Raw genomic sequence first — 13,953 nt, 5'->3', positions numbered from 1 at the left:
CTTCCTTTAGGCTGGCCACTAGAAAGCTGAAGAAGCACTCCTGCAGCCCACCCTGAGCAAGCCACAGGCTCTCATGGGCTTCATGAACCAATTTCTCCTCCAGCGCCTGCTTATTTTACAAAATGTATCCCTTTTGCCCTCATACTTTTGGTTTGAAGTATTTGGAAGGTTGTTCTATTGCGTGTTTTAAAGCCACTCTCAATCCTTTAAGAAAAACTACGATTTTTAAGTCAGCAAATCCTTCAGTGAGAACAACCATTAGCTCAAGCCATGTGCAAAGGAAGGAACCCAGCATGATGAGCGTCTAGATCCAGAGAGGACCATGACAAGGAACTAAGCGTATACGGTATGGAAATAAAAATCTTGAGATGAACACAATAGCCATCTTCATATTCTTAGAGACCAAGGAATAAGTTTATTCTGTATTATTGCAGAGAATGAACTTAGAATATATGATGGTCATTACTAAAGAAGCTGTTGAGTACTTAGAACTGGAAAAGGAACGGACCTCAGAGAATGGTGAGTTCCTTGTTTCAGGAAGTGTTCAAGCTGAGCCCAAATGATTCCCTCACTGGGACGTTACAAATATATAGTGGACTTTTTGTTTGTTTGTTTGTTTTGTTTTCCATGGGGGAGTCTTCTGGTGAAGACTGGAAAACCTACTAGACAAATTCTAAAAGAGCTGTAACATTTAGCGGACCCCCCTTGAGTGCTTAGCCAGACTGTACTTCCCCTCCTTTGGAAGAGTCCCTTCCACTTTTACTGAGGAGGTGGATATAGGCAACCATTTGTGTGCCATGGGACCTCTCCCCACCTGTCACAATAGATTGAACCAAGGCCACACCCCTGACCCAGCCTGGAGTCTCTCCTGAACTGAAGAACATGTATGGTGGAGTGAGCAAGGGCTGTAAGGTGATCCAGCACCGGTACCTGAGTCAGAGCTGTGGCAACCCAAAGCCATGCAAAGCCCAAGACTGGGAGGGCCAAAACTAAGAGCCTTGCTGAAGCGGGTGGCCTGCCAAAATGCAGAGAGAAGCCATGACAAGCAGGACAAACAGAGAGAAGGGAGCTGCCTAATGACTTTCTACTCATGGGAGAGCCAAATCGATTTCCTTCAGTTCCTTCCTTGTGCGAGATTCCTCATCTCTGAACAATAGCCGTCCCTTTACTAAAGCTAGCTTGGGTTTCCGTTCCTTGCATCGCAGAAATTCTTACTAAGATCAAAGAGAATTCCCCAGATGGATTCTGAGGCTGGAGTAGGTTGGTGGCTCCCAGCGATGGGCAATGATTAGATTGCTCTGGGTAAGCTTCCTGGGCACCAGCCCCTGGAGTCTGTGACATAGTGGCAAAAGGCAGATGGAATGTGTATTTTTTTTTTAGTAATTTTTAAATTTTTTTATAAACATACAATGTATTATTAGCCGCAGGGGTACAGGTCTGTGAATCGCCAGGTTTACACACTTCACAGCACTCACCATAACACATACCCTCCCCAATGTCTATAACCCCACCACCCTCTCCCTACCCCCACCCCCTGCAACCCTCAGTTTGTTTTGTGAGATTAGGAATGTGTATTTTTAAACACTGCCCTCCCCCTTAATGATTTTGCTACATGGCCAGTTTGGGAAACACTGGGTAAGGTATCATCTAGGATCCTGGTCCCCGTAGAGTCCCAAACTTTGGTTTAGAATTTGATGCAATGCAAGCCATCCTCATGGTACTTTTTCCTACAGAAAGAAAACTAAAATTTTAAACACAGCCACAAGTTCAGATTTACTATTCCAAGAGAAAGGCCAGGGGTGCCTGCAACCCTCCAAAGATATACCCTCTCCCGATTGAATATTAACAAGTCAATATTGATCAGCACACATGACAACTACAGGTTCAAGGGGTGTTGGGGCAAGGTATTTAAACATTTAAATCAGTGATCTGGATAACAGAATTCAAAGTATGTTTGTTCAGTTTATTGATGCTATCCAGCAGAGAAGAGCATCTAAGCACATCTTTCTTGGGCACCTCCAGTTTTCCTAAGAGGTCAGCCCTCCCTCTGCAGTGTATTGACATTAGGACATATGGCTTTGCCCTCTCATGGCAACAGACATCTACTTTATTTCATTTCACAATCTGGTAACTTTTTGAAAATTTTTAAGTGCTTAGCTATTTTGTCCTGATACCTAAGTGAAGGACTCCTAAGTTTAAAACAGATACTGTCGCCATGTGTAAGCGAAAGCCAGTATGTGTATCATAGTCCTCAGTGAAGCCATCGTCCTCAGGGAGGCCATCCCCAAACCAGTGAGTTTCATTCCCTCAGGGACAGGGGGATGGCAGAGAAGGGTGGCCCATAACCAGCTCAACAGATTTGCTGGTTCCACAGAAACTTCTCTGCTTTGATGTCGCCTCCCTCCCCCAGTCCTCATCCTGGAATATACCCCATCCCATCTTTCATACTGGATACTTCAGTTCCAATGCTGATTTAACTCTTTTCCATTTCCAGAGCTCTTCCTTCCCCCTCCATCTCAATCCTGTCACTCAGCTTGTCCTCCTCAATTTTCGGTCTTCCTCCTGCCAACTGACCAAGCACACACCCTACAAACAAACACCAACCACACAACTCAAGTCCAATCACATCCTGGCTGATTTATCCACCACCTTTCAACATGGCCATCCCATACCTGAAGCCAATGCTGCTGAAGACCTATTGTCACCTATCTCATTCCCATTTTTCTTCCATACTGCCCCCTGCAGCTCTGCACACGACTGACCTCCACTGTTTCTCAATAAGGTAGTGACAGGAGAATCCAAAACAGCACAGCAAGGAGCAGAGAATTCCTTCCTGTCTTTTGTACCTCCAGTGCTTTTAGTAGTAGTTAACTGAAATTGCTTTGTATCTTCCACTAGGGGGTACCAACTCATAATTTTTGAAAACAGGAAATCTGCTGAATACAGTTTTTAATGAAAAATGAAGTCCAGGCACAGTGAATTTTTTTCTGAACATATGCTGTAATTTTATGAAGCAATTTAATTTGATTCCTTTTAAATAAAAGCTGCCCCATGGGCAGAGTAATAGGCAACAATACTCAGTAGTATAAACTTATGTAAGGAAACGCCAATTAAAAATCCCGGCCCTATTACGGTAAGATATATAGTCATGAATTAAAAGAAATAAATGCAAAAACTGAATATAGACAGACAAGTGAAGTCATTTTTCCTTTAGCTAGAGAAATAGGCATGCTAAACAAAAGTTGGCCTCAAAACAAAAGCTTTTGTTAAACAAAAATAAGGCAACTCAGATATCCTGGGACTCTCCATCCAGTGGTGTGGAATTCTCTTTGTATAAGAGAAGAAAGGCAATACCAAAAACTGGTTCAATGTTAAAGTATTTGGGGTTCTTTTAAGAGAAAGCATGCCCAGGCATTATAGTGTCGTGGTTGAAATGCAAAACATTAGAATTAAGCTGGCCTTCAACATCCTGATCGCTTGTTTACCTCCATGAGAACGTGGTCAGCCTCAACCTCCTGAGCCTAAATCTTAGTTCTGCATCAGCTCAGTGGGTTTAATGACAGTACTTCCCACCTAGGTTTGTGGTGTGAATTAGATGAGATAATGTATCTAAAGCACTTAGAGAGTGACTGGCCCACAGCAGGTATAACTCCATAAAAGCTAACCAGTCAATGAGTCAGTATACAGGACACCCTTTGAGATTACCAGGAACAGAAATCTTTGCATCAAAAAAGACATTTTCATTTTGGCAAATACACTCATACAGGTAAGCACTCAGACGAGGATAGTTAAGCAAACTGACCAAGGTCAGTTATTCCTGAGGAACCAGATAGAACTTGGACTTCCTTAATGTCAAGCAGCATTCTTTCCCCTATCCTATACTGCTTCTCCTAGTATCTGGTAGCCTATTAGCATAGACTAAATATATTCTGTGGTTAACAATTGGTTTTGTTGGCAGTTTTGGTGAACATAGCAAAGTTCACATTACTGGGGCTGTATCAGAGATTCTGGCACTATGTACCTTTAAAGAGTTTGACTTTTTTTTGTTTTTTTTACAATTTTATTTATTTGAGAGACAGACAGAGAGAGAGTGAAAGAGAGGGGACGAGTTGGGGGAGACACAGAGGGAGAATCAGAGTCCTTTCTGAGCTGGGAGACCGATGTAGGATTCTATCCCAGGACCCTGGAGTCATGACCTGAGCCAAAGGCAGACACTTAACTAGCTGAGTCACCCAGGTACCCTAAAGAGTTTGACTTTTAAGTCTTTCTTACTCTCAGAAATTTATAGCTGAAAAGAAAAGTTACATGCAAAAGATGTCCACTACCATATTATTTGGAATACTGAAAAACTGGTAATAATCTAATACCCAACAATAAAAAGAAGTAGTTAAATACGGTAGACCCATGAATTTTGGGACCATTTAAAAATATTTAATTTAAAATTTAAAAATACCACAAAGAAATATGGAAAATATTTTATTCCTTATTACAAAAGGAGGTAACTTAACAAGTATGATAATTGTATTTTTGTATTATTCCACTGGAGATTAAATATTTATACAGATAAAATCAGGAAGACAAAAGGGGGAAATGAAGTAATTTTGAGTATTGTGATTGAGAATTCATTTTTCTTTCACTTTGAGTTCTCTTCATAATGAAGAGAGGCAATAAAGAGTTGTTTAGAATGAGCTCATTTCTTCATTTTATTGGTACTGAAAACTAAGAACTGAGTTAACATGATCCAAGTGCCCTTTAATGTCCCATGACAACATGTACAATCAGATTAAAGACATGAGGTCAGAATCCTCATTACACAGTGCATTCTGAGGAACAACAAGGATGTGTATCAATCCTTGACCTCTCAGACGTTACAAGTTGGTGGAGGAAATAGGACATATACCTGGATCTCAGTACAGCTCCACCTCCAAAATCTTTAACATCCCATCTTATACCAGCACTTTTTCCCTCCCAGCTTTCATGCCACCTGCTCATGAACATCATTAGGACTCCCAGTGTCTGATTTCTATGTTCTCTTGTGATCCATAGGCTTGGTTTCATTTTCTTTGCCATTCAGCTTACATACTAAGGTGTATCCTTTAGCCACCCTGCCCCAAGAACAACACTAGCTTGAACCTCTATCTTTCCAATTCCCCTGCCCTGAAAGCCCCCATCCACTGGACATGTTCAATCATTCACCATCTCTCAGTCCAGATGGCGGGGACTCCCCTAGACTAAGCCACTCAACATCCCTTCCTGTGTCCCTGGTCAGTTCCCTCTCCCCCTCCTCTCACTCTTTCCTTTGGAGATGACCCTGCATTTTAGTGCATGGAGGAAATTATTAAATTAAAACTTCCTTCTCTTGAGCTGAACCCACAGCCCAGTTACATTCTGCATCCATCTTTATTCCATGTCATCTAATTTCTGGGGTGAGGTAACCCTGCACCTGTCCTCTGGACCCTCTGCCTGTTCCTGCCTTTGTGCCACCCAGGATCACCCATCTGCAACCTTGCCTGAATTATAATCTTTTTCCCTCAGAATAAACAGTAGTCTGTCCTCTATAAAGAAGTCTTTCCTCTGAAATACGTGCTCTTCACAATGACTACCACTTGCCTTTCTCCTTCCTCCCCATCCCCACATTTTTAAAGAGTTGTTCTACCTTGCTTGTCTCCATTTCCCCTTTCCTTCACCTGACAGAACCTGACTCATCCCACCCCAACACCCAAACTGCTCCCACAGAAGTCAAATGCCATGACTCCTTTTCATATCTTATCTCACTTGAACCCTCAGCTGTGTTTCACCCTGTTGACCATTCCCTGTCTTGAAATATTCTCTTCTCTTGACTTTTGGAACACTCTGGTTTTACCTTAATTAGAAGAATGAATGAATTGTTGCCTTCCATCCAGGGAAAGGCTCTCAGCTCAACAGGAGGGCTCAGACTTTTAGGGGAGTGGTGGTGTTAGATTAAGTTTTGAGGACTGAATTTCTTCCTAGAGACTAGTTTTGTGTACTTTCTGTCAAGCTGACTGATGATTTGATGAGAAGTGTAGATGGAACTCAACCATAATGATACAGAGAACTGTTTGTTCTTTTATCTTATTGAAGAAAAGGTGTAGTGAAGATTGGATCAGACTTCAGGAACTTGTTGGCTATGTTAGAATTTCCTCTCTTGGGGTACAATTAGACATGAGGGAAGTGGAATTCAAGCCATCTGACTCTCCCTCAGTGACCTCTAACAGATAAAGCCTCTAACCTGCATTCATTCCATTCAACAAGATAATGAATTTTTTATTGTTAAAACAATATTACTTTTTAATTTTTAGTATCATTCCTGTAAAGTGCAATTTGGTACTTGACTATATGCTGTCTATTGTGTCTTTTGATTTTTTTTTTTTACTTCAAAGTAATATATATCCCCTAACAGACTGCAAACGCTTTGAGGTCAAGGGTCCTTTTTAGTCGAATTCTCTTCTGTCTTCTATAGTACTTACCATAAGGGTGAACACTTGGGTGATGCTTTTAAAAATTCTTGTTGTTTAATTTTGCAAGAATTTTAACTTTCCAAATTTCAATGGGTTTTCATCAACTCCTGAAGGCAACCTGTTATTCTAGGTGCAAAAGTGTAATATAGAAAATATTTAAGTTATTGGCATTTTATGAGCTGGAGGAGAGGCGGGATCCCCTCAACACCTAGGGAGAATTTAGCACAAAGCTGAAATGGCCTGATACCCCCTTGTGTATATGGCACATAAAAGCCGGAATCCCAAGCAATGCCCCAGAGTTCATTTGGGTTCTCTTTAAAATAAGTCCTATAAATCCTTATAGTTCACCTCCCTAGGCCAAACCATTCCCAAAGTCCTTGACTGTGGATAGCAGGTAGGTCTTTGGGGACCTTGGATTGGGCCTTTCTCCAGTCAGGCAAAGAATCTGAAAAGAAAAGAAAATCACAGGTAGTCCAGTGCATTTTTACCCTTGTGTGGTTTTTCCAGCAGCTAGAGAGATATTTAAAGGCTCTGAACCTCTTGTGGTCTGTGATTCTCTTTTTTAAAGACTAATTTTATTTTTAGAGAACTTTCTACTTTTCTTAGCTTTGCACCCAGACTGCCATACCTGGCCGGAAAAGCATTCGTCTTTTTAAAAATATGCTAGAATTTGAATTGCTGACATTGAATGACTAACAGATTTGCTATAGTGTAATCTCTCGGTATTACAATTTGTGGTTAGAAGTTGACTAAACGGGGGTCCATAAGTTAACTTAAAAAGACAAAAGGGTCTAGAGTCACTCCCCCACCCCCACCCCACCCCCACCCCCCCAGATAAAAAGGGATTAATAACCTGAAACCTTCAAGTCCCCGGTGCAATCTCTCAGTGAACTTTGTGCTTGCTACAGGTGGCAGTTCCGGTGATCACAGTAGAGACTGGCCCAGGATCTCTACTTACTTAGAAGGCGGAAGCGAAGGTGGTACCTGAGCAAGGCAGGAGCCACTCAGACGCAGCCTGGGGCCGCCCCTCACCTCGGGGAGGAGGAGCTGGCGGCCGGATCCACCCAGACCCGGAGGAAACGCAGGCCTCGGGCCCGCCAGGTGAGGAAACCAACGCCCGCCCCGCTCCGCTCCGGACAGGCGGGGCGCCGCTGCCCATCACCGGCAGGGGCGGAGCCGACTCGGCTCACCTGGGCAGAGGCGGAACTGAGCGGTTCAGGTCACGGCAAGAAGAAGACTAAGACTGACCTGTGCGGGGGCCGGAGGCGGGGCCAGCCCCCAAACTCACCTGAGCCTGCGGAAAGCCGGGCCGGGAGCAGCCCCCCGGCTCGCCCCGCGCGCGGAGGGGCGGCGCCCCTGGCTGGCCGCTCGTGAGCGCCACTCCGCCTGTCCCTCGTCCGACCCCGCGCGGCCGCCATGACCTGGAGCGCCACGGCCCGGGGCGCCCACCAGCCCGACAACACCGCGTTCACGCAGCAGCGCCTCCCCGCCTGGCAGCCGCTGCTGTCGGCCAGCATCGCGCTGCCGCTCTTCTTCTGCGCCGGCCTGGCCTTCATCGGCCTGGGCCTGGGCCTCTTCTACTCCTCCAACGGCATCAAGGAGCTCGAGTACGACTACACGGGCAACCCGGGCACCGGCAACTGCTCGGCCTGCGCCCTGGCAGACCAGGACCGCGCGCCGCCGCTTCGCTGCTCGTGCGCCTGGTACTTCTCACTGCGGGAGCTCTTCCCGGGCCCCGTGTACCTCTACTACGAGCTGACCAACTTCTACCAGAACAACCGGCGCTACAGCGTGTCCCGCGACGACACGCAGCTGAGCGGGCTGCAGAGCGCGCTGCGCCACCCGGCCAACGAGTGCGCCCCCTACCAGCGCCGCGCCTCCGGCCTGCCCATCGCGCCCTGCGGCGCCATCGCCAACAGCCTCTTCAACGACTCCTTCTCGCTGTGGCACCAGCGCCAGCCCGGCGGGCCGTACGTCGAGGTGCCGCTCGACCGCACCGGCATCGCCTGGTGGACCGACTGCCACGTCAAGTTCCGCAACCCGCCGCTGGTGAACGGCAGCCTGGCGCTTGCCTTCCAGGGCACCGCCCCGCCGCCCAACTGGCCCCGGCCGGTCTACGAGCTGAGCCCGGACCCGAACAACACCGGCTTCATCAACCAGGACTTCGTGGTGTGGATGCGCACGGCGGCGCTGCCCACGTTCCGCAAGCTGTACGCGCGCATCCGCCAGGGCAACTACTCCACGGGGCTGCGGCGCGGCGCCTACCTCGTCAACATCACCTACAACTACCCGGTGCGCGCCTTTGGCGGCCACAAGCTCATCGTCTTCAGCAACATCTCCTGGATGGGCGGCAAGAACCCCTTCCTGGGCATCGCCTACCTGGTCGTCGGCTCCCTCTGCATCCTCATGGGCTTTGTCATGCTGGTCGTCTACATTCGCTACCAGGACCAGAACGACGAGGACGAGGACTCAGAGTGATTCCCGTTTTCAAAGGACCCTTCCGGCTAGTTGTCTGAACTCTCCCGCAAGCTTCTTAGATTCTCCCAATCAATTCCAATTCCAGCCTTGCCTCACTTTTCCTCCTGGTGTGATGCCTGGACCAGAGGGAGGAATTACTTACAACTGGGGGCTACCAGAACCTTGCTGGGGTGTTTGGATTGCAGATTGAGACATCCTTGTAAATTCTCCCCATCTTCACGATTTACCGAGTTGACATGTTAGGTTCTTAAAGTACGCAGCATTTGAGTGTGGAAGGGACAGTAGAGATTCCTGTTCAACTTCTATCTGATGAAGAGACTGAGACCTAGAGATGTTAACTCATTCAGGGTCACGCAGCTATTCCTTGGCTCCTGACTCTGACTCTGTTATCCCTACAACACCGTGGTTTTCTTTGGGGGGTGGGGGGGAATGCTGGGGGAGAGAGTGAAGCCCACAAATGACTTGCAGAGGTGTGGAGGGGTGGGAGAGAATATACCTGTAAAAATGTGGACATACTGTAGACACAGACCCATTCTGACACAATAAGGCTGGGGTGAGAGCCCTGTGTTTAAAAACAAAACAAAACAAAACAAAAAAAAAAACCTGTGTTTTAACAAGCCTGTCTGGAGATTCCTCCTGTAGTCCCTCAAATTCGGGAATCACTGTCATTGATCATTGTCCTGACCCAGGGAGCAAGTAGAACACTGGATGTTCCCTGTTTCCTCATGTGTCTGAGGTTGGCCCTGAAGCAGTGACCTGCATTCAGCTCTTCAGGTAGTCATGGATTCCCAGGGACAGTGACACAGCCATAATATTGCAAGTTTTGCCCAGCATCCTGCCTTCAACGTAGAAAGCTCTCCATAATGTGTGGAATGAGTGGGGAGAAAAAACTGGCTAGCTCTAGAAATCTGCCATACGGGTTTGCAGGACAAATATTGGAGGATTAAAGTGAAAACAACAACAGTTTGCCCAGTACTGTATAGAAACTTGATAATGCCAGGTCATTTTGCCCAGCTTGGAGTGAGTATTTTAACTTCAGAATCAGATAGATGGAAGGGGTCTCAGAGGAAAAATAATTTCCCTGAAGTCAAATCTGTTTTTCCTGACTCCTGACTCAATCCTCTTTGTCATTATTTTTTATGCTTAGAGAAAAAAGGTTTTTTTCATGCATACATTTTCCCTGGAGTCAGAAAAAAACTCTTTAATCTATGTTCTCAAATGAAGCATGCTTATTTCTAGTAATTGTTTTAAAGGAATGCCAAGGAATACAGTCATGTATGTTATCTAGAATCTTGAGAAACGTCAAGATAATCTTAAAGTCTGGCTACTCTAAAATTACCCTACTGTATATAAAGTTATTCTGAGCAATAGATTTTTTTCAAATTAGTTTCAGAGGTAGAATTTATCAACTGATAAATTCTGATAAAAACCTGATTCATCAGTTGCATATAATACCCAGTGCACATTCCGTCAGGTGCCCTCCTTAATGCCCATCACCCAGTTACCCCATCCCCCACCCCACCCCTCCAGCAACTCTCAGTTTGTTTCCTGGAGCTCTGCATCTCTTATGGTTTGCCTCCGTCCATGTTTTCATCTTATTTTATTTTTCCTTCCCTTCCCCTATGTTCATCTGTTTTGTTTCTTAAATTCCACATATGAGTGAAACCATATGGTATTTGTCTTTCTCTGACTGACTTACTTCTAAGCAATAGATTTTTTAAAAATCACTTTTTTATGGCAAAACAAAAACAAAAACCCTTAGTGATACCATTTTAACCTGTTTATTTCCTGAAACTAAATTATTTGGTATTTTGTCAGTCATCTGATACCTGCTCTCTTTTACAGCTGTTTTCCAGTTACTGCTGTTTTTCTTCATGGCTGGAAGGTAGTACAAGATTTTGACATACTTTTTTTGTAGCCAGAGAATATTGAATTGTATTGAATAATTTACATTAGTGTTATTATACTCTATTCTAGTTCTTTGAAAATTAATAATTGATAGGCAGCATGCATGCTCACTGCCATCTGTCTCCAACATTCTGGAGTAGTTGTGAGTTAATATTTCTGCCCCACTATTTGGCATAAACCAAAAAATATTTTGGTCTTTCGAGTGTGCTAGCTTCCCAGTTCCTGAGTGTGACACAATTTTATTGTCAGACCGCATGTTGTGATTTTAGGCTATGAGAACCTGATCATTATATGTAGATAGGATCATCTTTATTTATTAGGAATAATTGATCAAGCAGCTCACTAGCCTAGCTTTCTTTTTGTTGGATAAGAGAATTTGCTACTTTTTTACTATGTGGCTGAGAGTAACCATGTATTTTACTATCATTTTTATAATATTCCGTCCATTGCTGTAGAATTTTTAATGAGACCACAAAATTTAAGGTATTCTGATTAAATCAGTGAATGTGGTTCCAGGTCCTATTCTCTGGGCTTTTGAAAGAGAATAAAGGTTGTGTTTGTCTTACCTTTGTTATCATGTTTGCTTAATTCTTTTGAACTATGATCTTAAAGGCACAAATGGTACCAGCCACTTTGTTCATTTGCAATTAGCAGGTTCTTATTGCAGCAAGAAAATCGTCTTTCAAAATAAGGCTCAGAGTGAACTTAATCTTTCTAAAACAGAATTTGAAGTTACATGAACACCAACATGTAATATGAATTAGTTGATCTTCAACTATTACTTGAATGTGGTCAAATGTGATCAATTTAAAAAATAGTATGAAAATTTATTTAAAAATGTGATTATCGTAGTCTTCTCCATTTCTGCATTTTACTCCGATTCTAAATTGCAATTATTTGTTGGATCTTTTGAACTACAAAGCCTCAAAAACTTTATAAACAGAAATATGAAGCATTTTCTTGTGATGATCCCTGTGCTGTAGCATTTTGTTTGATATCTCAGGTTTCCAGCTGGGCTTAAATTTTCATGTTGTCTAGTAAATGCCCGGAGCTAGAGCTCTGTCTTCTGGAATGAGACAGAAAAGATTGAACCTCAACAAATGGACTGGAAATGTGCTTTGATTTACCTTGTAAACTAAACCACAAACAAAAGAGAAACAAACGTGGTTGGTGGGGAAACTCCCAAAACAATAACAGAACAAGAAAAAAGACTCTAGGTATCTCCAGGATCAGATCAACTAAATAAACAATTTGCTAATTATGCAATTGTTAAAAAAAACATCAGAGACAGATTAATAGTCTGGGATTGCTGTTAGTAACAAACACATCTCACAGCCCTTTCTGCCTCACTTTAAATCTGTTGCTCTCTTGTCATTGAAGATCTCAACAACCTTGAGCAAGTTCTCAAAGTTATTGGTAGCACTGCAATATAATCAATTCCTTATATGTTCTTGGATATAAGACATCACTGACTATAATAATAGCAAATTCCCTCTTTTTTTTTTTTTTTTTTTTTTTTGCTTCTTCTGTAGCTAAAACATAGCTGACTGATTTTAGATGACTAAGTAAAAAAACTTCAGTTTTCCCCCCCCAGGGGAATTTCTCTTAATTCCCCTTCAACAGAAACAGAGTAGTTTTTTAAGTGTCATTAAGAAGGTCTTAAAGAATCTTACTGAAAACTACACTACCTTTCCGAAGAGATCTTACATGAGAGTAGCACTTTGTATAAAGAATTTATAAAACTTGGGGCTCGGGGGTGGCTCAGTCGGTTAAACATCTGCCTTCAGCTCACGTCATGATCCCGGGGTCCTGGGATTGAGCCCAGATGGCTCCTTGCTCAGTGGGGAGCCTGCTTCTCCCTCTCCCTTTGCCTGCCATTCCCCTGCTTTTGCTCTCTCTCTGTCAAATAAATAAAATCTTTAAAAAAAAAAAAAAGACTTTGTAAAACTTGCTAACAGCATTCACTCTAAGTACGCAGCCATCCTGCATCATTGCCCCAGTAAATAAGACTAACAGGTATTTAGGAAAAACTGCTTCCCTGATGGTTTGCCACAGGGCCCTATGATTCCCGCCATGTAGGTTCAGTCCGTGCAGCAGTCTGCACTCCTTATGGCATGGATCTGGCTGAGCAGGACAGAAAAAAATCTTGGAGGTGATGAAATCCCGCAGAAACAATTTGTGGGCGCAGAAAGCCAGGAGAGGGGGAATAAGAGGGCAAGATAAGGTTTAGAGCATGAGGGATTTTTCTGAGCCAGCAAGGTGTCCAGAAGATAGGGACGGGAGCCCATCACGGAGGGCAGAGCTTATGAGCAGGCTCATGGGCCACGAGACCCTTGAGAAATTCAGTAAGCAGTGGCTCACCTCCTTCTGAACCCCTCAACTTGTCTTTTTGATCAGTTTGAGTGTGATTTATCTTTTTTCTTAGAAGTGAAAAGTATTACTGTCAAGAACCTTTGCTAATAGCCTTGCCCTCCACATTGAGCTCTTAAGTTCCCATTAGAGTGGCCAAAACTTTACACTGCTGATGAAAACTGGAAGTGATGTGTCATTAATAACGATACTTTGTTCATCTAGAAGACCTTTGTTCTGAAAGTCCAAGGTGCTTAACACTATGTGGTCTCATTAATCTTACCCATCAAAATGCATGAGGTTTTAGAAAGTCATCAAGACTGACGAGGAAGAAATATATTCCTTTCTTATTTCTTTCTTTCTTTTTTTTTTTTTTCAGAACTCTCTAAAAGTCAATAGTATTCTAAAACAAAAGCATAAGTTCTGGATGTGGCAGTGATAGTCATTTAAATGGGCCACTTGAGTATTTCCCAAGGAAGACTTAGTTCTTGTTATGATTTTAAGAGGTAAAAGACAGTTCCCGTTTGTGTTAATCCAAAATGGAAGATGCAACACTTCCTAGTCATTGTGATTGAACGTTAAAATACTTTTCACTCTTTTCCCATAAGGCTTTAGGGGTTAAGACTTACGTTACATTAACATAATTTGCAAATAATCAAATTACAGTATTCCTCGAATTTTACTTAAGGGGTTAAATTAGCTCATACGTTCACTTTCAAAAATCTTTAAAATTAATTTT

At 43.5% G+C, this 13,953-nt stretch overlaps 1 protein-coding gene across 1 annotated transcript; it reads left to right on the top strand.

Annotated features, from left to right (window-relative positions):
* The first annotated feature begins 7,895 nt into the window (after positions 1-7,895).
* LOC111140713 (transmembrane protein 30B) lies at positions 7,896-9,521 on the top strand. The gene has a single exon (XM_022492918.1). It carries the CDS (start codon positions 7,896-7,898, stop codon positions 8,955-8,957), a length of 1,062 nt encoding a protein of 353 aa, XP_022348626.1. The 3' UTR covers positions 8,958-9,521.
* The last annotated feature ends 4,432 nt before the right edge of the window (positions 9,522-13,953 follow it).

This window comes from Enhydra lutris, unplaced genomic scaffold (genome assembly GCF_002288905.1).
Source record: "Enhydra lutris kenyoni isolate GAN:26980312 unplaced genomic scaffold, ASM228890v2 scaffoldscaffold4, whole genome shotgun sequence".
In the NCBI taxonomy this organism is placed as follows: domain Eukaryota; kingdom Metazoa; phylum Chordata; class Mammalia; order Carnivora; family Mustelidae; genus Enhydra; species Enhydra lutris.
This window is presented reverse-complemented; position numbering and strand designations above follow the sequence as displayed.

What these genes read in the sequence shown, in the direction of transcription:
- LOC111140713 (XM_022492918.1), top strand. Translation starts at nt 7,896, where the DNA reads ATGACCTGGAGCGCCACGGCCCGGGGCGCCCACCAGCCCGACAACACC.